Here is a 25845-nt window from a genome sequence, read left to right as displayed (position 1 = left end):
ATAGATAGATTGAGCTATGAGCATGCAATGGGCTGGTCTGTAGGAACAGGAGAAATTTAATGACATACGGTACAGAAGCAAGTTAATAAAAAATGTAGGCCTAACTCACTAGTAGGCTCGTAAGCTACCTGATATTAAGTATTTTCAGTTCTATGCTCTGTCTGATACTTTCCCTTTAACCATTACAAATGTTTTATTCTAATTGAATAGACTAGTACGTACCCTTTTTGTTTTTTTTTCTTCTTCTTCAGAGCTTTTATTTTTTATTAGTAGCATCCAGGCTCTTCCAAGAGACAATTTCAATTCGGCCTACATGAATCTTTGGGTGGTTTAGCATAGGTCTATCTCTTACATAGTCACAATCGGTCTGCTAACTTTACTCTACATTCAAATAGTCAAGAGGGTGGTTCCTTTGTTACTTTAATCTTGTGAAGGTGATGTTATACTAGATATCCATATTGAATGAAAACGACTTGATATTGTCAAACCCACTAATTTATTTGAACAATCTGAGATATTAGTTTCGGTTTTTAGAACATAATCAGTATCTAATAATCTGAAAGTTTACATTGAGCAGCAGGATATTTTAAATACTTGAATGAAGCACTACTACGATTGGCCATTATAGCTGCTGACCAATGACAGTTGAGCTAGACTGTCATTGACTGAGACTTGACGGCTCTCTTGACCGTATTTGGAATACTTGGGTGTGTCCATTATAGTATACTATAGAATACTTGATTGGTCATTATAGCTGCTGACCAATGACAGTTGAGCTAGACTGTCATTGACTGAGACTTGACGGCTCTCTTGACCGTATTTGGAATACTTGGGTGTGTCTCGTCTCGGCCAATGGCAGTCTAGCTCAACCTTCATTGGTCAACAGCTAATCGTTAATCGTCAACCCTACATATTCTGCTAATCAATGTTTAAGCTTTCAGTTTGATCGGTACATTGAGAAAATGATGCCACAATATAATTTAATATAGGCTACATTCATACGATCCATGCTCTTTACCAGTTGTCTAGCCACTGTTCTCGGCGCTCTTAACAGCATTGAAAATTGAGTTTCCCATTAGTTCCATAATGGAAAGGTTTCACAATCCGAAAAACAACAACCAAATTACGGTACTATCCATCGTTCCCAGTATAAAAAGAGCTGAATATGATTGAAGAGGAGATAAGTAGCTGCCGATCAGAGACGATAATAACGACCCAGTCACCGGTGTAAATGCACTGAAATGATAGTAGTCTATAATTTGTCAAATGAGTTGCAGCTCGTTAGATAGCTTCTAACTTCATGGATGTACTTTGTACTGTTCATACCGTAGATGTTGGCACATCAAGAGCCGTAACGGTATGAAGGTGGCATACAAAATAAACAACGAAACGGATGATGGGGGCAGATCACGCAAAGTCCAATGTTAAACATCGGACTCAATTTCAGATAGAGGAAGGAAGCAAGCGACAATGATCACGCACAACTCACAGGAATGAAGAGGAAGACTTCGAAAGAAGGCAAGCGAACAACGACTATCACTGTAGGTACATGTTTCCTCTTGGTACAATCATAACTTGAACGAAGCCTAAATTCAATAAGAGAAAGTTGAATTTCGTGAGAGATGGTAACTAGACTTTCTTGAGCGTCGATTTTCGGTTTTTATGGGGAAATTGTGATTGGTGTTGTTTTCCAGATTCCTTTTAGTAGATAAGATGATTTCGGATAATGCCGATTACTTCGGATTAATGTTGATGAGAAATTATTCCGACGAAGTGAATCATGGATCACCACGAAATCACAGGAGAGCAGGCTGCAGGCAGCAGAAATGAGATTCCTACGCAGAACGAAGGGCTGTGACAGACGAGACCACATAAGAAATGAAGAAATAAGAAGAGAATTGGGTGCCTTCAACATGAATGAAAAAGTTGTATGTCATCGAAACGAGTGGAGGGAACATATTATAAGAATGCCAACGGAAAGAATTCCTTTAAAAATTTTAAATTATCATCCGATAGGAAAAAGAGACATTGGTAGACCTCGGAAAGATGGCAATAGAGGAAATCAAATAAGAATATAGGAAAAGCTGATAAAGAAATTCAAAATTAATAACATTTTATACTTGTATAAGCTATAAATTTTAGATATAATATATTCCTCCAAAACATTTAAATTTTTTGTAGAATGCTGTTGTGAGTCGGAACAGGCAAAAGCCTAATCCATGAAGGCAAGAAGAAGAAGAAGAGAAATTATTGAAATCACGTCTTTATGAAAACTGTTTCTGTACACAATACTTAGTACCAGAAGCAGTAGGCCTACACAATACAAAAACAGAGTACAGGAAAAATACACAGTTGAGGAACATTTCTTTTCTTCTGAATCACTTGTGAAAGGATCCCTCAGACATTTAGGTATTTTTGAAATTTATAAATATTGTGTTAAGTGGTAATACTTGGAACCTATTAGTATCTAAGAATAAATGGAGTCCTAATGCCTCTCACATCATTTAATTAGTTCTCACTGCTCAGTTAGATTGGTTTACCAAATTTTTGAAACATTGGATAGTTTTTTTTTAATAATCCGCACTGTAATGTTACAGCCTGAATAATAACAATATATAAAATAATTCTTGATAAAATGTTAATAGATCTTTTTGCTTTACCATATCGTAAAATCCCATTTACCAAACATACTTCTCAATGTGAAATATTTCATTATTCAATATATTTTGTAAGTAGGTAGTAGGTATTTGATCTTGAGTGAATAAGCTGCATAAAAGAGCTTATTATGAAATGAGTACTGCCCATATCGTCCTATATTATCAATCCTGGCTCGAAGAAAATACATTACTGCACTGTATTCACTATCATTAGTATTATTCCGTTGCATTCTCCAACACTATTGCGAATTTTCCCGTTTATCGCTCTGCTTTTCCATCTTCATTCTTGGATATTTTAGAGGGGACAGAGTTGGTGAATTGTATGTACTTGAATTACTTGAATGAATTGGTTGATATATAATTTAACCAAATTGAGTTTTAGGTGATTGATAGAAGGTCAAGGCTTCAAAATCACAGATACAACCGTCAGGAACCCTTTTGCTTAGAGCATTTTAGAGATATTAGAGCATGCTTGTTGTTCCTGTTATTGATAAGAGTAGCCTCCATTGATAAGATCATCCAACATTCGTTGGATGTTAATCATATATTATATAGATTGAGTTCAGAACGCAGGTTGATGAACACATTTTTGCACTTCGATGCGCGTTCTCTTGCATACTGCATATTATTCTTTAGAAGACTCGTTGGCCATGTAAGGTCAGATTAACTTACCTCTCTTTTCGAACAGAGGCTTGGTCTCGATTATTCATCTATGACTCTCAAGGCTCTTCCTTGTTATCCTCAGAGAAGGAACTTCCTCAGATAGGATACGACCTATTGGATTCACGTATTCTAATTATGAAATATAATAATGATTCTTGTTTTTCCTAATACTAATTGACTCACCAAGTTGAGGCGAAATTCGTTCGACGGCCTTCTTACAAATTATTCTGCAACAAAATACTTCAGCATCAAAGTAAACTCCTGATTTTGTGTGTGATGTAATGAAGTGCCTATGTAATGTCAGTTCGCTTCTGGTCTCTTTAAATCTATTCTAACTGATAATGATGATGATGATGATGCTATTTTACGAGTTTCAAAATCTTCACTTCTCACAGTCACTTCAAATGCCTGATTCGGGAAACAATTTTGAGTCATCATAGCTGAAGAGCACTCTCCATCTATCAATCTATCGTCTTTATCCGTTTAATAATTCCTTATAGTTTAATCTTATCACTTTAATATTATCACGATAATGCCATTATCTGTTCTCAAATATTCACTTACAGTATCTCAGAATCACAATGGTTCAATGGTTTCTTTATAATTCATATATTTTTTGATAAATTTATCACAATAATTCAATACCAAATTAAAATTTAAACCACATTAATTTTAACCACAGACTCATTGGCAAATAAGCACTCAATGATTTCACATTGCACATAATATTAATAACATACTGTAATTACAAATCAGATTGTAACTGATTTATTTAGTAACATATTTATTTATTCATTCAATCATTCAGATTATTGTAACTAATTATTTTGTGTTTTGAATTTATAGAAAACTCGATAGCTGATATTATTCAGGTTACAGGTATCTGTTACAGATACAAATACAAATACTGAGTATTTGAGTGGAGTGTTTTCGAAAGCTAAAGAGATACACTAAAGTTACAGATACTACAGTAACTATATTACCCATAGTAATATGGTTAATATGGTGTAACATTAAATTGATTGAACTGTGATATCCATCATTTGTAATAAATGATTGGTGACCTGTTTGTAAAGTAATAAAAGGGGGCGATCCACCAGTTCCCAGACGGGAACACTGTAATATTGTTGTTGCGCAGCATTTGATGGTAAAGCAAAAGCAGTTGGTTTTTTTTATTATCAACTAGATGATTTTTTGAATTTGAAAGAAAAACATTTTTTGTTTGAATGGGTAATATAGTTACTGTAGTATCTGTATCTCTTTAGCTTTCGAAAACACTCCACTCAAATACTCAGTATGCGTTTGCCTTGAAAAAATTTGTTACACAATCTAATAGGCCTACTTGATCACACGTAATATTAAATAATAAACTTATATTCTCCTTGTTCGTATCTCAAGGGTTCTCTAAAAAATCGACGTTTAAAAGCTTCCCTCACTAGAGATCCCTAACAAGTGGTAGACTGTGAAACATGTGAACTTAATCTTCATATTTAAAGGTCCAGTGATCCTAGCCGAGGGCAATGGCTTGAGAAATGAGTTTTGAGTGTGCGGTTGAAATGATTAGTGGCCGACAAAGTTGATTTCTGATGGCTTTTGTTGCGGTGATACGGTCACGCTTGCCTTTTATGCCGGCTTTATTCATTGCTTTCTTGTTACTTCTGAAGCAGCTAGAGCTGCTGCTGCTACTGCTGCTGCTGCTTATGATGACGTGACGAATCAGCGTGCATGTGGCTGATGTCGATCGAGACAAAGTGCTGCATAAAGCCCTTGTCCAGTGGCCTAAGTCTTTGTTGTGTCTCGTACATACAGCAGTGCAGTCCAATGTCCAATCACACTCACTAAAGAAATTTTCAAATACAGTATATCTATAGCCGATCATACACGCATCTCCGCCATCTTTGGACGGCCTGCGGTTGGTCAAGTTCTGTGGGAACAACAAGTGAAGCCAAACTCATGAGAAGAAACTCATGAGTATACGAACCAAACAACAATTTGAACCATCTTTTTTCCCTGTGTGACCACTTTTCACTCATGTATTATTCCTACTGTTCGTTCTCTTGAGAAGCAGCCTCCCTTTTGTTCGAACTCTCAACTGTTAGCCGTTAACCATTGGTTACCTATCTAAATTTGGGAGAGAAATAGTACAAGGAGTATCCTTAGCTTTTCTCTTCCGATCAGTGCTTCTTTGTAAAAATTATAAATAAATAAATTGTCATGCTAAATTACGGTGGTATGGTGTGATATGAATGTGAATCCCTTAAAATCTTCACTTTTTCTTCAAAGTAGACTTACTGCTCCTTATAATCCCTTTCAACGAATCTATAGTCTTAATGCTCCAACGAAAATAGTTTTCGGAAACCCATTTAGTCATTAGGAGTGTCAAGAAAGGAGTACTGCATCTGCAAAGACAAATGTGGCTGGTGAGACAAAACTCCCTCTGAAATCGGACTCCTAAAATAGAAATAATGGCGTCTAACTTCTGCTGTATGTTGTCAAGATAGCGGAACTCTGTCAAAAAAATATTAATGCTTATTTTCAACACATGAGCTTTGAATATGATACAAAGAAAATGTAAATCTCTGTACCCTTTTAAATTATTTAAAAAATAATTTGAAAAAGTACTGAGATGTATATTTTTATTTGTATTAAAAGTAGCCCTAAAGAAAAAAGACAATAAAATGGCCTACTAGCTGAATTATATTTTTCAATTATTTTGTTGTAAATTACCAATTTACGAATCATGTTGTGTGTGATAAGTCACAATATAAATCTTAACACCCTTCTTGTTTTCGTTCGCTTTCATTTAGTAATTAGTCTTTTTTATGAAACAGTACAGTTTCATTAACTGTTTTATTTGTTACTCAGCCGTACTATTATTGAACGACTACTGTGATTATGTGATTAAGCAGCATGAAAGGATGAAGAAACTTAATTATCATACTATTTTTTGGGCCATTCTTCACCCTTTGAGTGAGATCAAGTGAAGTTTCAACGGTAAACAGTATTATTTACAGTTTTCTTCTGGGTTTAAAATTTTGTGTGTCAGTTGAAAGTAGTTGAATACCGTAATATTCTGCGAAAAAGAGATAGATTGGTGTGAGAGAAAGAGTTTGATTTGTGTGCGTGAGTGTGAGTCGGTGAAAATCTGCCACAATAAGGACGTAAAATGGCACAAGGCTACATCATACAACCATGCACATACAGTACGAACACTCTCTGTTCATTTGTCGATTATAAAGTCACGATAGAACCCACGCTTCTGTTGACAAAATTCACTCGAGCCGAGCATTCTCTCTTTTAATGAACTTCACTTGGTTCTTTTCCAAACCTGGCGAAAATTGAAAAAGTTTGCCATCTTCAAATATTTTGAGGGAGTTGAAATTCAATAATCGTTTTTCAATATACAAGGTCATAGTTTTCTCCCAGTTCTTCGCTACTCTCCAATGAGTAGAACACTAGTAATAAATATTGTGTAGTCTTATAATGTGTAGATATAATGTAATGGGATGGAAAGTGTAAATGTAAGAGTTGTATTACTTGATGATATAAATATAACTTGACTAAATATAATAAGTGTATTATTCAAATGTAATGGAAAGTTGTTTTGCACTCATGATAATTCTGGAATACTTCAACTATCAAATTCAAGCCACTGTCATATGTGATGACAATTTTGACAAAAAGAATGATTGATGGGACACTCCTCAGTCATTCCGTGACAAAAAAGAGATTGGTGTCATAAGGTGGTGTGCATATATTAAAAATGCAGTGCTTACAGAAAAATGAACTTTCTTTTCCCTGCGTGAACCACTGTAGAATATAATGAAAGCTTTCAAATGCCAACAACCCAGTTTTTAGACTTGCAAACTCCTACGCTTTTATTTGCAATCGATTTTGGCCTTGCAGAAATGCTAATACCGTGCTCAAACAACGTTTCATTAGTCTGCCGTTAACTGATTTTAAATTTTGAATTGATAGATATATTGAATACATTTCAATTCTAATAAGTGAAAGGAAATTGTTCTTTGAAGAATTATTCAAGGAAACGACATCAATAATTATTGATTTTATTTTCTGGGTGTTCTCTGATTTTTGAACTTTAGGCGATCGCACACAGCAGCAGGCAGACGGAGAAAAAATCACACGTCTGCAGGCAGACAGACGGACTTTTCGAACATTCGAACTCCTGGGGAGGGATTCTTACTCCGTCTGTCTGCTGATATGTGCGTTCGTCCTCAATGTTCAATTAATATTTCGCCTTTTTCTTATATGATTTCAGTGGAGTGGAACACACGATGAATCTAATTTTGATTTTGAATGATTCCAATCGTAACTCATTACCATTCAAGACACTCCTACCTAATATTCAAAACTCATTTTTCAGAATTTTGCCCCAATTCCATATCTCACTATTTCTCATGTTTGATAGTCATTATAAAGTATATTGTTGTGTTGTACATCCCCACAAATAGGATTTTAAGAATCAATCCTTTTCAATTTTAAAGAACATACCTCATGTCTTGATACTGCAACTTCAACCCCAACGAGGTTGTCTTCGTTAACAGCCATTACTAGCTTTAGGTGTGATAGAAACAATTATAACACTAACCTGGGGACTTTCTGAAGGATTTCATTGATTACACTTATCTCAACTTACTCTTGTCTTTCTGTGAATCTATTATTAGATCAATAGTTATCCTCTCACACCTGATATACTCAGGTGAACAAGAATACTGTCCGATAGTGAAGAGTTTGTTCCATTGACAATCAGTCTCCGTCTCCTGTAAAAATAAGTTGAAAATCGATTAAATGTCAACAGTTCGGTTGTGTTGTGAGTGATGCGGTATTTTTCCATAATGAATAATTATTATGAAAATTGAGGTTGTCAACCACACTCCTCGGTGACTCGGTCCACTCCTTACGATTTGAAAGGAAACTTTGAAAATCTATAAGGAATGAATTATTGAAAAAAATAATATTAATCTATAGGAATGAAACACAAATTGATGTTGTCAACCACTATTATTCATAAATGGAATGAATACACAAATTGATGTTATCAACCACTTCGTTGATCCATGGTTGACAACAATAATTTGGGTATTCATTATGTTCATATTCAATATATTCATATTCAATACACAAATTGATGTTATCAACCACTTTGTTGATCCACGGTTGACAACATTAATTTTTGTGTATTCATTATTAGATTTTTCAAAGTTGCCTTTCAAATCGTAAGGTGTGGACCGAGGAGTGTGGTTGGTGAAGTGAGGGTTGGTGTGGCCAGAAGTAGGTAGGGCACCCCCACCCACCTACCCCATCACCCGCGTCTGCTGATGACGTAACGCTGATGTAATGAATCGCTCGGTCGCCCCACGATCTGACACTGGCCTCTCCCGTATTGCATTCTAGATGCTGGATTTGGTTTCACTGTTTGTGTCTAACTAGCGTTAAAAAGCAGGCCTTTGCGAAGAGTCGAAATCGAATGCAACCTTGTACACGTTACACTTGCACTTTCTTGTCTTGCTAGACTCTTGCTAGACATATAACCATTCTCACTGTTCTCCACTTGGGTCACTTCTATCCAATCAACAACTGAATTTCATAGTTCTAGTTTTCTTTTCTCTACTTTGATTACCAGGGATATTATCGGAATTTCATCAAAAATCAAAATCTTTATTTCGCCAAAATACAATATACGAAATCACTAGAAATATTTCCAATTAATAATACAATAATAATTGAAGTTGCTTTAAAACAGCTATTTCATTTCATGTATGGAATCATTGGCATCATGATGATGATGATGTTGACTGAGACTTCCAGCACAAAAGAGGGATATTTATTTATTTTATTAGATAATAATAGATAGAACATTATCGACAGTATACTTCAATTCAAAGTTTTCTATTCTTTGAAAAAACGATAAAAAATTCATTTTGCCTTGACGTGATAATTTATGCTACTTATACTCTTATTTTATATGCGTAATTTCAATCTCTACATTTCAAAGTTTGTCACCAAGACTATTTCAACACAAAATTTATGCAAAAAATGGTGAATTTACGCTAGCATGATTCCAATACGATAATATTCCTATTCCCAACTTCACGCTACTAGTCTATAACTGGCAAATCAGAGAGCTTAAACTCTATATTTTTTCTTGATAAAATACAATTTAGACCTTGATGTGGAAGCTTAGATTTGATAGAACATGATAAAACCCATTTCATCCAACTCATAAATAGTATATAAGGACGTGCTGGGATGATTTCTTCTAGTTTCGTAAAATCGTAAAGGTTTAGAGTTCAACTCGTCGATCCAGTTTATCGATACACGTTTTCATGTCCCTTGTATTTAATTAGCATAATTAATGTGAGCTTACCTGGGGAAAGACCGCAATCAAATAGAAAGCTCAAATCGCCATTCTCCGTGAGCGAACTGGAAATGAATGAAGTAAAGGTTGGTGAGAAACATTGCAAGTAAATCAGTTCACTGTGAAGAATAGGTAGGCTACGTCAAAATCCAAAGGAATACAAAGAAAAGAAAGATGTGTGATGATATAATAAGGAAATTAGGTTTCCATTTGAGATGTAAATTATACAAGTTTCACATGCCATATAAAAACTCTTTGACAAGATTCACATTGCTCGAGGGAATAATCATATCTCGATCATTCAAGCTAGCCAAATTAGGATTGATTCTAATCAATTATTTTTGCAAGGAAATAAGAATTTATTGTCCTAATTCAATATCTAGTGCCGTCGTGCAGACCAATTCATATTGAATTGAGTTGTGACATTATTTATTGATTAAAGAAAGTTCAATAACAATAATTATACAGTATACAATATACAATTATACAAATAACAATAATTAACTGGAAGTTTAATGACATATCTTCTATTATTTATTAAAAATTGTACAGGTATAATTAAAATATTCAAATGAATACCCCGGTTTCATTATTTCTAGTGTAATAAATTTTGTTGAATACCCACATTTTCCCAATCTCAAAGACAGAGGTGCCCACAGGGGGGGGTTTGGTCGCAGACTGCGTGATCGAAATTCTTGGGGGAGGGGGGGCTCAAAATCATATAAATTATGGAGATGAAATGAATTGAAAAATGTTGTTACCTTTTTTCAGTCAGTAATGGTTAAGTTTTATTTTAAAGAAATGTTCAGTTAAAAGAGTAGAATTTTTTATTTAATTTTAGCGTTATCAGATCCTTAAATTTTCAATAACATAATATATTAATGGACGTAGACTGCGTCCTCGAAATTATTGGGGGGGGGGGAGCTTAAAATAATTTAAATTTAGGGAGATGAAATGAATTGAAAAATGTTGAGTGTTTCAAGGTAGCTTTTGGCAGTGCTTGTGCTTGACAGATAGTGATATTAGCATTATGCTGCAAGTCAGGAGTAGTGCAATTATCGCACAAGTTCTGAAAGTAGGGAAGATTTGAATTTTTGAAAAGATAAACGTCAATGCAGTATCAAAGAACAGCTTTGCAAAATTGTACTATAATTGGGATGCCTCTACAATCGACTATCAGTTGACTACCTTTGTTGCTGTTGCTGAATTGTTAACTGCTGTGCATTGTTCGATTGAAACTGTTGTAATAATGACGAAGTAACTAGGAAGACATTGTGTTGATGAATTAACTGGGAAACAATAGTCGTTTGAAGAATCCACCTCTTTGCATTTGCAACTCTCTTATTCTTTGCGTCTATCTTCTATGCACTTTATCTCTCATCTTCTATTGAGGTCTTTTATCTATTTTATCTGAGGTACATCTCCAATCGCCAATTACTTAGCATTACACAGTTACAAACCACAATAGAACGTACCTCAAGGATCACAAAAATTCTATTAGATTGAATAGATGATGTTTAACAGATTATGTTTGTTGAGTTCCGTTTAATCTTATAGAATTCATATAAGGACGGCAAAATATAGTACGTCCAAAAATCGGTGTGTGTGTGTGTGTGGGTGTAGCTAGCCTTAGAGTATCTGAATTGAATTCAATATAACAAGAAATTTGTTCTATCGTAGTTAGTTGTATCAAGAATTCTTTATATTCAACAACAACTAGGATCGAATTTTTTCTCTGATAAGAATGTATACGTCATTTCAGTCAATTTACACAATGCTAGTGGGATGTCTACTTGACAGGATTCTAAATATGCTAGTAAACTAGACTATCCTCTAGCATATTTTATGTTTGACGCGTCACTATGATAAATCACAAATTAGCATAAGCTCTCCCGATTTGAGTGGGTAATGCCTTGCAAACAGGCTTGCCTACTGAAGGGTGAAACTATTGAAGAGCACATACTGTCACATCTATTATAACTTTCTAATCTTGCTTACATGTTACTAGGATAAAATAATTACACTTGACTGGTTAAGAGAGCATTCTTCAATGTAATTCGACTATACTATAAACCGATAGCAGTAACTGAACTGATGAGCTGAAAGCCATGTCCGGTAAAGAGACCATTACTCGACACTCATATCTCATCTCTTTGAGGAAAGTAGCATCCTATAATGAAGGATGATCCCAACTAGTATGTTGCACAGCTAAGTTTTTTATAGCTACAGTGTACCTTCTCACTTGACTTACTTATACCTTCTCACTTCAGTGATTCTCTACTTGCTTCCTTTCCCTACTACATATTGATAGGGTGTTTTTATCATGATATATATTAGCTTTTCCCACCGTCGCAATTTCACTTGCCGTTAATAATAATTTACACGCTTCCCTATCCTGCGTCATGAGAATTCGGTTCACTTCCTTTCAACCTCTAAATAAAGTACAAGTTTTCCAGTTTCTAGCATCTAATCAGTAGCAATCTGACCAATGAACCTGTGTTTGAAAACTATAGTTTAATCAGAAAAATGGGAATTTCACATGGGAGTCAATGTTTTGTTCAGTAACGCGATGTGAAATCTCCATTCTAATTAATAATGAGAGTGTGCTATTTCTAATACATATTATAATAAGCCATTAGTGCATTCCATCAATCTCAATAAGTGACTTTTCAGAATATTTTGAATTCCAATCTAGGCTACGGATATTCATCATTCATTTTTCTTCAAAATCCAAGTTGGAAGCAGATTGAGAACGGAAGTATTCAGATTGAATGTAGGCCTAAACAGATTTTCCGTCATGTGCCTACACTTCTCACGGTTTTCTCGACTTCTGCAAGTCATTTCCTTCTAAACCTTTATATAAATTTCTTGAACTGAAGATCTCATCAACGTTTGGAGGTTTGCTTAAAAGATCTCTCAATTTGAGAATTTGTTTTGCATTTCTATTCCTCTTTTTACTAATTTTCTATTCTATTATACTGTACAACTGTAATATTGATAGGCTACTTCTAGCTTTCAGTCATAATTTTTTTCTATTATCGTTCCAAAATATTCAGATAATATTGCGAAGTTAGCTCTTAACAATAATGGTGCTCATGATCAGTTCTACCAGTTAAGAATTATTAACTTTTACCTCAAATCCACGAGAGAAAATACAACTCATAATCTAATCCCATAGTTTAACAGAGAAACAACTGATGGATTAGAACGTTTAAGTATTATAGTTAGCATTAGGAGTAAACAAAATATTAAAGAATTTCTACTCTGGAAATAAACATATATTGATGTGTTGCGTGTTCCTTTTGTTCGAAAATCAGCAGTGGTTCAACTAAAAGTCTTTCAGAAGAAAATTGCAGAGAGCACGTTTTCACCACACTGAAAGTAAAACGATTTTAATAAGCAAGCCAGGTATCATGAAAGAAAAAACGAGTTGTTCTAATCGATGCTGTTCAGATGGTCAAGTTCATTGCTGGTGCTGGACATACATATAGTAGCTAAGTAGTTGATAGTGAGTTGACGAACGCGACTTGATCTGAATCTACAGCGACCAGCACTTGTTCAGGTTTGGTCGGGAGTCAGGATGTCGGTCAAGGCTATTCAAATCCTCCTTCCCATCGTCGTCTTCTTGCATCTAGAAGTGCAGCACTTTGTTCAAGAACCGGTCCATTATCACATAATAGAAGAAAGTACCTACAAACTATTCATTCCCTTTTCTGTGCCATTTCCTTGATCGCCGCCAACCCTCTCATTTGTTGTCATTCTCCGTTGTCCGATTCCTTTCCTTTGTCCATTTTCCAAACAGCTGTTATTTGATTTAACAATGGAGGAGGAAAAGGATTGTCTGCAAAGAGCACCTGAAGATAGAAAATTGGTACTAGAATTTCACCCAATTGCGTTCATTAAAATAATGATTGGGTTTCAGCCGCTTGTTAAGTCCATGAGAATAAACTACCGTATGGTATGAAAACTAGTTTTTTATAGTGGCGTGTTCCAGGATATGAAGTGTTTGCTATCTTATAATTTGAAAGACAATTTAGGAACAATGGTGTCAGTGTTAAAGTGTTCAGCTCATCAACTACTCTATTCTGCTATGTAAAATTGCTCTGTCATTTTTTCAATAATTTCATCTGAATTACTGGTGGATCATTCATAAATTTTTCAAGAATGGATAGTTACCAACAAATCCCAATTAAACCTACCTGTGTACATTTATAAATATAGTACGGTAATAAAGCATTAAAATTCAAATGAAAATATCTAGCGTATCAGTATAATATAACCATTGAAATCAATACAATGAATTGATATCAATAACAAGAGTTTTGATATCATTCAAACTACATCTGTATCATTTCATTTAATATTCATTTCTTTTCAAATTCATAATCGATAATACCAAATATACCAAATATTGGAGTTCTTACTCCAATTTCCCATATACAATGGTTGGATGCGGTATCCAAGAAAGTTTATATAGGCTAGTATGTCATCATTTGTCTTATTTTGGTATATTATTTTGTATGTTGTTTTGGTATTTATTTGTTTTATTCTGGTATATTATTCACTCTATCAAAATTTGGATAATATTAATTATTATGTTTCCCAGCTAACAGTGTTACCGTACTGCAGGAAAATGTGTGTTTGATGGATTTCCTTTTCAAGCAAGTTCACTTATTGTTTGCTTCTGCTTTTCAGTATGTTGCAGCAAATACTTCGTGACATGTGGGTTGATCCAGAATTATTGGCAGAGCTGGATGAATCACAGAAGCAGACATTGTTCTGTAGAATGAGAGAGGAACAAATCAGGCGGTGGAAAGTGTGGGATGAACAAGAAAAGAAAAAGCCATTCAAACCTCCATCTATTGGTGAGTGCACTGTTTTTCCTCATTGCAATTTGCATTTTTAAAACAAATAAACTGACGCATTAGTTGGTTGAGTGAAGATACCATATGCTTTTGTGATGAGATTATTTCCTGTTGACTATTTATTTAAAGAATGAAAACTGACTCTAATATTGTGCGATAATAAATCAAAATAAACTTACAAGAAAAAACACAAAATGAAATAACTCATAAGTCTTTGAAATATGTATTGCGTGAAATTAAACCTTAAAATGAAAGGTATTTTTAAAATATTGCCGAAAATCTCTTTGGAGGACCCTCGGTGTCCCAGAGTTTTAGTTCTTTCTACGCCAATGATCGGTTGATGCATATGTATTTGTAATTATTTGATTTTTAGTCTTAATAGAAAATTAATTAAATAAACTCAATAATTCAATTAATAATTTCCAATTAAAATTAAAAATTAATTAAAATTATTAATAAACAAGTAATTAGTCCAATAAGTAGCCTAATTATATGATAATTAGTCGGTATAAACTGACACCACACAGCGTCATTTGCGGTGTTTGTATATTCCGCCGCCTTATTAAATAATCTATTCAACAATCAAGTCCAGTTCTGTCAAAAAGCCTATACAAAAGTCAATGGTTTATTTTCTCTTATTTACACCCGGTTGCACAAAAGTATGTTAACTTTTAATCCCGATTTAATGCCACAAGAACCAATCATAAGAAGCCTTCTTCTCAAAAACCTTCTCTGATTGGTTCTCGTTGATTTAATCAAGATTAAAACTCAATCTGGATTTTGTGCAACCGGGCCTCAGATATTTTGGCCCATATTCAACAGGTGAGAAAGTCTAAAATGAAACCTTACACATAAGGGGTGTTAACTTCTATTTTGGTATAAACCACATTTTATTTGGCCCAGTACAACGTTTACATTGGCTGTCATTTGTTTAGAAAAAATAATGAAGGATATTATATTTTGTATGTCACGTATGTCACCCTGTCAAGTGATTTTCATTTTGAGAAAATTGAATTGAAATTTCAGATCGTGGTGGGGGAAGAAGAGTACAATTCCTGATGGGTGCAGATGGAAATCCATGGACGTGGGTGATGGGAGAGCACAAGGACGACAAAAGCATAGATCAGATATTGGAGGAAGAAGCTAGGGAAGCTGCACGAACACAGGCCGAAAAAGAAGCTGAACAACTCAGGTAGGTCCAAAAATATTCATTCAATTACTTGATTTTACAACAAGACCTGTATCACAAAGTAACTACTTTGTACGTAAAGTAACTTACAGACGTAAATTTTAACTGTGAAGTGGTCGCGCTGATAAGCCATCGATAAGATAAATTGAACTCCATGCGCCTGCTACACCCGTTGTAAGGGTGACCATTTGAAGAGCCGAACTCCTCCAAATACCATTTATAAGTTCAAAAATAGCTTTCCGGTGGATTGGAACCCACCTGAAGCTGTCCACTAATCTCTCATAATCATCCGTCTCATTCCCACGCACAAGTCTAGAACTCATGTGGCCATCATCCTCAGATTAGTGTTTTTCAAACAGTACCCCATATTCGAATGTACAGCAACATAATATGGTACTAGGTAGTGGAACAAATCAAAACATTTTTAGTAAAACATTTAACCTATTTCGGACCATGTGTAACCTTATCTAAATTTGGAAGCGGAATAGCACAAGGTTACCTTATTTTTTCTTTCCCTATCATTTTGATGATGTACTTATTGTATGAATCAATAAAGTAATGTTTGGTTGTTGCCACCGAACTTGGCTTTGTGTTCTTTTTTAACAATCGTTAATAAATATATGGTCAATATAGATTTCTTGGCTACCGTATACAAATAAATGGGAATCTTGTATTGGAACCAAAGTTTAAATTATATAATGTCAATTATTGTTCAAATTAACAAATAGAGAATAATATAAATTAACAAATAATTTATGTATTTATCTATTTGTTAATATAAATTAACAAATAAAGAACAGCATATGGTTCAATTGATTATTAATTCAAGTATAATTACTTGTACGGTACTGAATCAACAATCTGAAAAATGAAACTATTGTATATTCGATAATACATCTACAATACAATAAAGGAAAGAATTGGCTGTTACACGTACGGGATAGAAAATTTACGAATGACGCATCATCATGTCTGAGCTACTGAGCTGATTAACATGGATCTTTGAAACAATAATTGAATGACTAATAAAATTATATTTCCATTCTATTTGTTATATGAACTGAAATATCATAGGCCTATGATATATTATTATCTATAAAAAATTAAATAATTATTAGCCCACTGAACATAAAGAAACTTCATTATTGGGATGTAGTTTTGAAAGTAGAAATTGCTTGAAATCACACCAAATTGAAGGTATTTTTCTGAAATTTTCCGGGGGAGGCCCCCCGGACCCCCTTTTAGTGAGAGGTATAGAATTTTCTTGTTGTTTGAAGGTGTTTTCATTTTCACTTTCTTATGTTATGATATTTTAAACATCAGTGGAAAAACATTTTAAATATGACTTTGTGGGTAATGAAATTGTTCAGAATTCAAAGACAAACCCCAATTTGACACTGGTTTTTAATAAAATCAAAAGAATAGCGAGTTAATAGCTTAATCCCGAACTTAAACCTGCCTCCTAGCAGGTCTAAGTTGGAGTCTAAAATCACCATTTTTGCTCCTGAGATTATCTCATTTTAGCCTGATCCCGATCTCAGCAATCCACCGAGATTATCTTTTAAACTCGAGTTGATCTACGCTTGAACTCAGCAATCCACCGACTGATCTCACTAGACTGGATCTCAGCAAACCGATTTTTAGACCGCCGGTTTTTCCCTGCGATAATTGCCTGTCGGCCAACTTTTGCGCCCGAGCGTGGCTAATCCCGAACTCAGCAAACCGATTTTTGATCCGCGGCTCAAAACCCGGTTTTTAGCCGAGCGTAAGAGATAATCCCGATCTCTGCAATCGCCTCATAGATTCTTAATTAACCGAGGATGGTTATAGGCCTATTCTAAACTCTTCAAGATTCCAGTAGGTCAAGTTTTCAATTAGGCCTTTGCGGAGCACGGGTTACCTGCTAGTTCGATAATAATTGCTTCCACAGAGTATAACAAAGTGGATTGTTAATTTTCTTTCATATGTTTGCAGACTTTCTGTTGAGGCTGAACTGACAGAGTTGCTAGAGATCAGTGGCCAAAATGAAATAGGAACGATAGAGGGAACTGAAGACATCTACTGCTCGGTGGACGAACTGAAGTTGCACAACAAAATACCTGCAACGCCCATCGTGTCAACTCAACTCATCAACGATTCCAGGCGGGATGCCTTACAAGAGATCTCATTAAACAAGGTGAAATACTGGCTTTTCTTTAGATTTCAAATTTTCCTAAATTTCAATGATAAGAAAATGCAAAACATAAACTTATATTTGTTTCAAGATTAGCAATGGAGTTAGTAAACTTTAATGGGCTTGTATTCATTTAATTAATTCATTTGAATGGACTGTATTCATAAAAATATTGCATTAACTTTAAATTTCGTTACATAACTTACTACATTCATATCACAAGTATAGACTGCGAAGGTCGTCATTCAAAAGTATAAAAAGCTCTTGTAAGGATGGTAATTAATAATTTATTTTCTCAACATTGAAATATGATGTAAATGGCATTTTATTCAAAAACAGAGTAAATCGAAGCTAAAGTGAATGCTCTCATTCCATGGACCTCAGATAAGAGATTCTTAAATAATAATTATTTGTAATTCAAAAGCTGTAAGATAGAGGAGCACGATTATTAAAGAGGAGCACTAATCTATAAGTTTTATTAGTTTATTTGTTCTAATCTTCAAAAAGTAAACCTACAAATCTCTGATGACATGTAAAATTCCTGATATTATTTGTTTTTCTCAATTTTTCATACTATTCAAACACGTCTGATGAATGATTCATGCTTATTTTTGAGTGATTCATGTCCTGTTTCTTATTCTAGGACACTTATTAAAACTAATGAACCATTAAATCGATATAGATCTATAGGAATAATGTTTTATTAAATTTAATAATTGCCCTAGTAACATGGACTTCATTTTCTGAATATTTTGCTGAAATGTTTGTTCTGTTTTCAGCCTCACAATGTATCACAAAGGGTCGCCATGTGGGAGAAGAGGGTTATGGAAGAAAGAACTTCTGAAATTTTCAAGAAGATTCAGAAAAAAAAGATGGAAGCCGTCAAAGAAGCCGAGGAGGCAGAATTCAAGCAAGAGCAGCTATGGAGGGAGCAGGGTAAAATATATTTACAGATTCAATTGAAATTTTGTTAAATATTTTTACTTGAGTGATTTTTTCAGGGTGGTTTGCTAATTATTGCAATACGCCTACATAATATGGAGGATGGTTTTGTTATTTAGAAGTTTAAGTGGTATTTAATATTTTTGATTACAATGGAAAGTTCGTTTTTTGCTGTTAATTACAATTCACTTTCCTTTGTAATTAGAAATATCGTAAAATTACAATTAGATTATGATTCTATTAACAATCAAAATGTTGCGTTCTTTTGGGACACTCTTCAGTACCGTACGTTTTGATAACACCGGTTTCAATCAAAATTTTCAGATGTTTTAGAAGCATCTAAATTTAAAAATCTACTTTGTGAAAATAAATAAGGATAACAATTTTGTGAAGTGAACAGCAACAGGACCTAACCTATTTCGGACTATATATGTGTAACCTTATCTAAATTTGGGAAATGAATAGCACAAGGTTACCTTATTTTTTCTCTCTTTATCATTTTAATGATGTACTTATTGTACGAATCAATAAAGAATCCTCATGCTCGTCGAACCTTAAATCTAAAATCTCTTTTGGTTACTTAAATCCTCATATGTGGCTGTGCTAAATATGAGGATTTAAGTAACCAAAAGAGATTTTACAATTATTATTGTAATGTAAATGAATAAATAAATATTTTTCTCAAATAGTGTCATAAAATGCAAATATTTTAAGACCATATTATGAGTTTTGTTGAAGAGTTTTTGTACGGTAGTTGAAGTGTAGTATGAGTTTTGTTAACAGTAACGGTACACGCACAGTGTTAGTGTTTTTGAGATCCAAATAATCGAACTAAGAACAGTCAGTGACTTTATTGAAATAAATGCTTCAAATTTAAATACTTTTTTGTTTTTAGAGAGAAGAGCCAAAGAAGCTGAACAACAGATTAGGGAAATAGCACGTCGGGCCAGAGAAGAGCATCGAAGAAGTTCCGTTCTAGAGATGGACACATCTCCACCCAACACTCCTCTAATAAATACATCACTAAGGTATTCATATACTAAATCCTCTTCCCAATCTAATTCAGTTGTAGGCCTGTAGTTGAAAATTGAAATATCATTATTAGCTGACTATGTGATAACAGAGAATAACCAATTTATCTAATATCATTACCTATCTAAATTGTATATACTATGGTAATATGTACCATACAGCGTATTCCATTGCATTTTTGGTTTAAATGTTATTTTAATTCTAGTGCCATTATTTTCTAAATTGTAATAAATACTAGTTTTAGTTGCTGGTACAATGAAAACAAACAATAGAATTGAAATGCTATTCAATTGTGTTGCTTCTTTTTAGTAAGTTAGTATAGAAAAAATTCTCATTCTCGAAGAAGTTATAGGTAGTATTTGAATAAAATTGAGATCCTTCCAACCAAGATATAGAAAATAATCTATTTGAATAAAATTGAGATCCTTCCAACCAAGATATAGAAATAATATTTTTTCCTTATGCTCACCTGCTGCTCAATTGGGCCTACCAATGTTTCTGTAATATACCGTATCAGTTTGGGCACTCAATATTATTACTATATTTTCCGAAACATGAAATAACTATAGAATTAAATTTTCTTTGAATTATAATACAGTATAATCATTATTTTGTAATAGGTTCTACAGTTTGACTGGCGAAGTAACAATGACAACTTTTTTCATTTTTGAAGAAATATTCAATTTAAGGAGAGTTGATGTTAATTTTTTAAAACTTATGATTCCACAGACATTGATTTTAAATTATTAAGTTATTGATACTTAGTAGCATTTCAACCAAGATTATTCGGTAATACATTTAATCTACTGATCTCCATTAACGGCTGACCGTTGCCGTTCCACAATCTAAACTCAGATTACCTTCTGGTAGCTAAGACCAAGTTTGACCTGTAATCGGAATTGACAAAACACGAATATTGATGATAAGTATATATAACCATTATAGGATGTAGCTCAATATAAAATAATGCTACATGTATTTATTTTGAACCAAAAGATTTTTAGTTCTATTAGGCTACACTTGAAATGAGCAAACAGCCCTGAAAATATGGAATTATAACTTTAATACTTTTTGCAGTGGTGCAGTCAACAAACAGTCGTCGCACCTGGGCTTTGACGGTCCGAAGCCCCCCAACAAGGAGGCCATAATCGAGTGGTTCAGATCCAGTGAGGTCGCTCGCAAGGCTGGACTAGAAACTGACAAAAATGTAGTTGCGCCGTGGTTCCATGGTAAGTAAATAAATCTTCAAATCCAATAAATTTATGAATTAATTGATATATTTAATAATGTGAAATTTCACTTTCTGAGTAGTTGTGAAGGTGATATTGTGGTAGTTATCCATACTGAATAGAAATACTATAATATATTGCCTAGATAGGTATTTATTTAAAATCTGTGGTTGGCAATGTTCAGTCTTTTTATTCAGTACTGTGAAATTGGTACATTTGTGAATTTGGGCATGTGATATCAGGTTATATTTTGTTAATGTATTCAATTTAGGTGATTAAATTATCAATATTTTTTATTTTACTACAAATCTTTATTTTTTAATATAAGTCAATTTTCAAGGCTCCATTGTCAATTTTTTGGACATGTGGGTTTGGACAATGACATTAGATTTCCTATTGCCTAAGAGCTTCAATATTTTCATACGTATCTTAATATTAATACACTATACTACACGTGTTTATTGTTAAAAAATCAACTTTAAAATATTATTATTGATACCACTCGAAAAATGTGAGCTATTCACCAGCTTGTTCTTAGAGAGTTTGCAATTAAGCTCCTTAACACTATCATCGAGGTAGATGGTTCAACTAATAGCCAGGAAGATCATGCAACGTACATTTTCCACTTTTTGTTTTGAAGATATTTCTAGTGGAATAGTAATTATAGCCTACTACTGATAGTCAAACTAGGTTGGAGAATTTTTTGGTCTGACCAAGACTTTGGTGCCTCTGTAGACGATGTTCCTCTCCATTAATAATGTTTCCTCTCCAATACTCATTTAACAGACCATGGTTTTTCTAGAAATAGGTTGAATTTCAAGTGGAGTGAATTTCCGGAACTTGAATGTATATGACATTTCCATATCCGTGTTCCCGCGACAGTAAGTGCATGCTTATTGGAAGTTACTACTGTACCCGTGTACAGCGTAGTTAATAATTATTTAATTGAAAAAAATCATTTTCAATATAAGATACGGTACTGTCTTATTGTCTTCATTGTGAGGTCCACGTTATAATGGCAGTGGAGAAAGATAGCTGAACAACGGTGCCGATCCTCTGTCTTGTCAATGCCTTCTAAAGGCTTAGCTTATACAGGTTTACTGATGTAATATTAACTGTTCATTCTCGTTTAAAGAATGAACAGTTAATCAATTATATTTTATTAAGCAAGAAATCATAAATAATTACATAATGAATTTTAATGATTAAGATGAAATATTTTGTTAATTATTAATTCTACATTCTTCAAAGACACTATGGCAACAGAGCAAAGCAAGAAAGAGAAAGCGCTATCTGCTTTGTTGAATGATAGATAAGGATAGCAATACCATTGCTAATCAAACACTGCCATTATAACGTGGACCTCACTATAGACGTTTGAGTTAATTGAGAAAAAAATGTAATCTATTGTTTGGTTTGCAGGACTGATAACAAGACAAGAGGCTGAAAATCGACTGAGCTCACAGCCGGTGGGCAGTTTTCTGGTTCGAGTTTCGGAGCGCATCTGGGGCTACGCCATCAGCTACAGGGACGAAGACCGCTGTAAACATTACTTGGTCGACGCTTCCAATGGCCATTATCAGTTTCTTGGATCAAACCAAATCGCACATAACACGCTAGGTGAGCATTCCTACATATTTATCTATGTGCAGGTTAATGATACAGTATCATTTTGAGTATACTCTCTATAAGTGTTGTGTTGTATACCTATCATTGGAGACAGGATACTCGAAATGATACAGTATCAAAACAAGATGATTAAATTAATGTGAGCATTTCTTGAAACTCATGTACAGGTAGGCATAATCTTCATGCTCATTCATGTGGGTATAATCTACGGAAAAAAACTCAAAGTAAAAGAGTAATAAGGGACTTATTTTATAAGTTCTATTTTACCGTAGGGTACTATGTAAATACACTTGCATATATGTTTGAGTATTTCGAAGCTGGCAATACTCTCATACAGTAGGTACTGTATTTATCAGGAGATGAAAAAATACAAATAGGCTACTCTTTTTCAAAGAACTTTCATTCACAACATGTTTCAACATAATAATTGTCATGCTCAAGTGAGTGCCATTTTATTTTTGTAAAAAGTTTTTTTGAAAAAAGGGTACTTACATTTTCTATTTCCTTATGAATAAGAGTAGCACTCATCAAAAAGTTGATAATAGTAGGTACTGTTCACTATGTAAGTATATTTGTCATACTGTATCTATATTTATTTTTGGTACAGTCGTTTGTTGTACTGAGCAACGAACAAATAGCATTTTAACAATAATTATTTATCAATACATCTTAACATATCTACAATCATTGAAATATGTACTGAGTCCTGAATATATAGAGTATGTTATGAGTGTCATATAAATTAGTCACTTCAGAAGATAATAATATGTAAGATTTCACACAGTACCTATCGAGAATTTTCAGTGTTTGAAAAATATTATGAATTAATTAGTGATATATTCGGGAGAATTAATGTTGGTGTTTATAATGTACTTCAATGTAGTCCAATACGTACTTGTATTTATTTTGACCTGAAATAGTTTTGTGCATATCATCTGGATTTGTAAAATCTAGTATTAGTTCAGTGGAATGTAAGGGTAGGCCAGAACTATTCTCGTGATCTCTACTATTTGTAGTATTATAAATCTTTACTATTTACTCATAGTTTTGAATGATGAATGTTTTTGTTGGCAGGTGATCTGGTGGCGTATCACAGTATTAAACCGATCACTGTAATTGGCGGTGAGACGCTGGGTATTCCATGCCGGAGGGCAGTCGGGGAGTCCACTCCAGCCATCTTTAATGGACTTCTCATCAAGGCGCGATGACTATCTGTGATCTAATTTATTTTACCAGTTTTTCCTATTGATTTGAGTATGATTCCTAGCAGCATGAAAACGTTATGCCCTCACTTTCAACGTTCAAAATTTGAGCGTATATTGGTTAGTCAAAATGGCGTGTACCGATTTATCAAACAATATTTCAATGCATTTAAACTCAAATAATAAATGTTATGGAACTCCCTTACGAGATGAGAGAATGAAACAGATATTGATTATTTAATTTGTGTCAATATTCATTTCATTCACTCTTTTGTACCCTTCGGAAACCGATGTGTATAATCTAATAATCTGTTTCTTCAGCTCTGTGGACCACATTGAAAGACTGATGAAAGATCTAGTATCAATCCATTAGAACAAAACCTTTAATTTTATACTTTTATACAAGTGAGTTGCTTCTTGGAGGTTTAACCTTTCTTTTCATTTTTATTAATTTTCATCAACAAACTTTCCTCACGCAAGCTTCCTTAAACAGAAAAACTAGCAAGTTTAAATTGTAAAATTAGTAGGTTTTATAAATTGAATTGTAGGCTTTATAAATATTTTTCATTTCTCCTTCATTTGCCTATTCTTATGATACGAATCTCTCATAATGTTCAGTTTATTGGAACTATTCAAGTAATTTACAATTTTTTTCAAGTGACTACAATTTTTTATAATTTAGAATATTCATTAATCCCTTATTAATTGTATAAATAACTAGTCTTAATATGTATTGACAAGAATTATAAATTGAGACTCGCGTTCTCTTTGTCTTCAAGTCGTCATCACCTTCCATTAACACAATGATAGGAGAAAAACGACTTGATAGATGAGTAACTCAAAAATAACCATTTGTAGACATTTTCTATTTCAAATTCAATCCAGAATACATTGATAGGATAATTTATTTCTCTTTTGGAAAATTTATATCGTTGAGATGATTTTTCATCATTTGAAATAATTAATAAAATAGTCAACATAGCTGTACAATCTATGTTGTGTAATTTTTATAATATAGATAGATGTTTATGCAACAGTGAAACATTTCAGATACACCGTAAATGCATTCCTAGTTGGACTATTACTTTTCCTCAATTTATAAAATGTAAATGTTTTGTAAATATTTATTATCATTACTGGAATATTATTACATAATTTACTTTATTAAGCTGTCGACTATTAATTTTGAATGATAGACTATTTAATTAATAATAATTACGTCAAGAATTTGGATGATCATTATTGGATTAACTGAATTCTTCCAATATTTGAAGATTAATAGTATTGTTTGGTTGAGAAATAACTCATAACCAAAATATTTCAAATTCAGCTTTTAAATTCTTCAATCCATTATACAAGGAATTTAAACTGAAAGAATTGAGCTAATACTCTCATACACCAGTAAACATAAATAATCCAGTTATGAAATAACTAGTTGCCATTGAATTGTAGAATTTATTCATTTCTACCATGTTAATTATTAAGCCCATATTTATGAAGTGTTGAATGCCAAGTTTTAAAGTTTTATATGTATTTATTATAGTGAACTTTATAGATGAAAATTGTGATATATGCTTCAAAATATGAAAATATTAATGTTTTATACCAGACTAAGAACAATTTTTTTGAAAACATTTGTAAATTAGACATTAAATAATGTTATATTCTGAGCTGTTATTATCGTTTTTATTTTAGTAATTAGTGAATTAAAATGAATCCTTCAGGGCCGTTTGCACAGTATCAGTTTAAACTAAATTTCATTTTAAACTGGATTAAATCCATATCAAGTCTCGTTCGTTATAATGTTGTCCATTTTTAGTTTAAGCCACCAGTTGATTGAATTCAGTTTAAGCTTTGACTGTGCAAACGTCCCGTATCAATCGCT

The 25845-nt window shown here is 33.4% G+C and overlaps 1 protein-coding gene and 1 long non-coding RNA gene across 5 annotated transcripts in view; one reads left to right on the top strand and one right to left on the bottom strand.

The window, feature by feature from the left end:
* The window catches only part of LOC111056709 (SH2 domain-containing protein 4A), a 53969-nt gene extending 28334 nt beyond the window's left edge, over positions 1-25635 (top strand). For all 4 annotated transcript variants that reach the window (XM_022344099.2, XM_039431988.1, XM_022344100.2 and 1 more), the window contains 8 exons: positions 14395-14564; positions 15591-15756; positions 17728-17929; positions 18706-18862; positions 19764-19896; positions 20978-21129; positions 22552-22749; positions 23833-25635. In XM_022344099.2, the coding sequence (XP_022199791.1) occupies positions 14396-14564; positions 15591-15756; positions 17728-17929; positions 18706-18862; positions 19764-19896; positions 20978-21129; positions 22552-22749; positions 23833-23966 (1311 nt within the window). In that variant the 5' untranslated portion in view covers position 14395 and the 3' untranslated portion in view covers positions 23967-25635. The remainder of the gene's footprint in view (positions 1-14394; positions 14565-15590; positions 15757-17727; positions 17930-18705; positions 18863-19763; positions 19897-20977; positions 21130-22551; positions 22750-23832) is intronic.
* On the bottom strand, positions 3496-9765 carry LOC120352278. Its single transcript, XR_005571740.1, has 3 exons — positions 9709-9765; positions 7978-8101; positions 3496-3547 (listed from the first exon to the last, which is right to left on the bottom strand). It is a non-coding gene; the product is annotated as an uncharacterized LOC120352278 (long non-coding RNA).
* Positions 25636-25845: the final 210 nt, after the last annotated feature.

Source organism: Nilaparvata lugens, chromosome 1 (assembly GCF_014356525.2).
Source record: "Nilaparvata lugens isolate BPH chromosome 1, ASM1435652v1, whole genome shotgun sequence".
NCBI lineage: Eukaryota > Metazoa > Arthropoda > Insecta > Hemiptera > Delphacidae > Nilaparvata > Nilaparvata lugens.
This window is presented reverse-complemented; position numbering and strand designations above follow the sequence as displayed.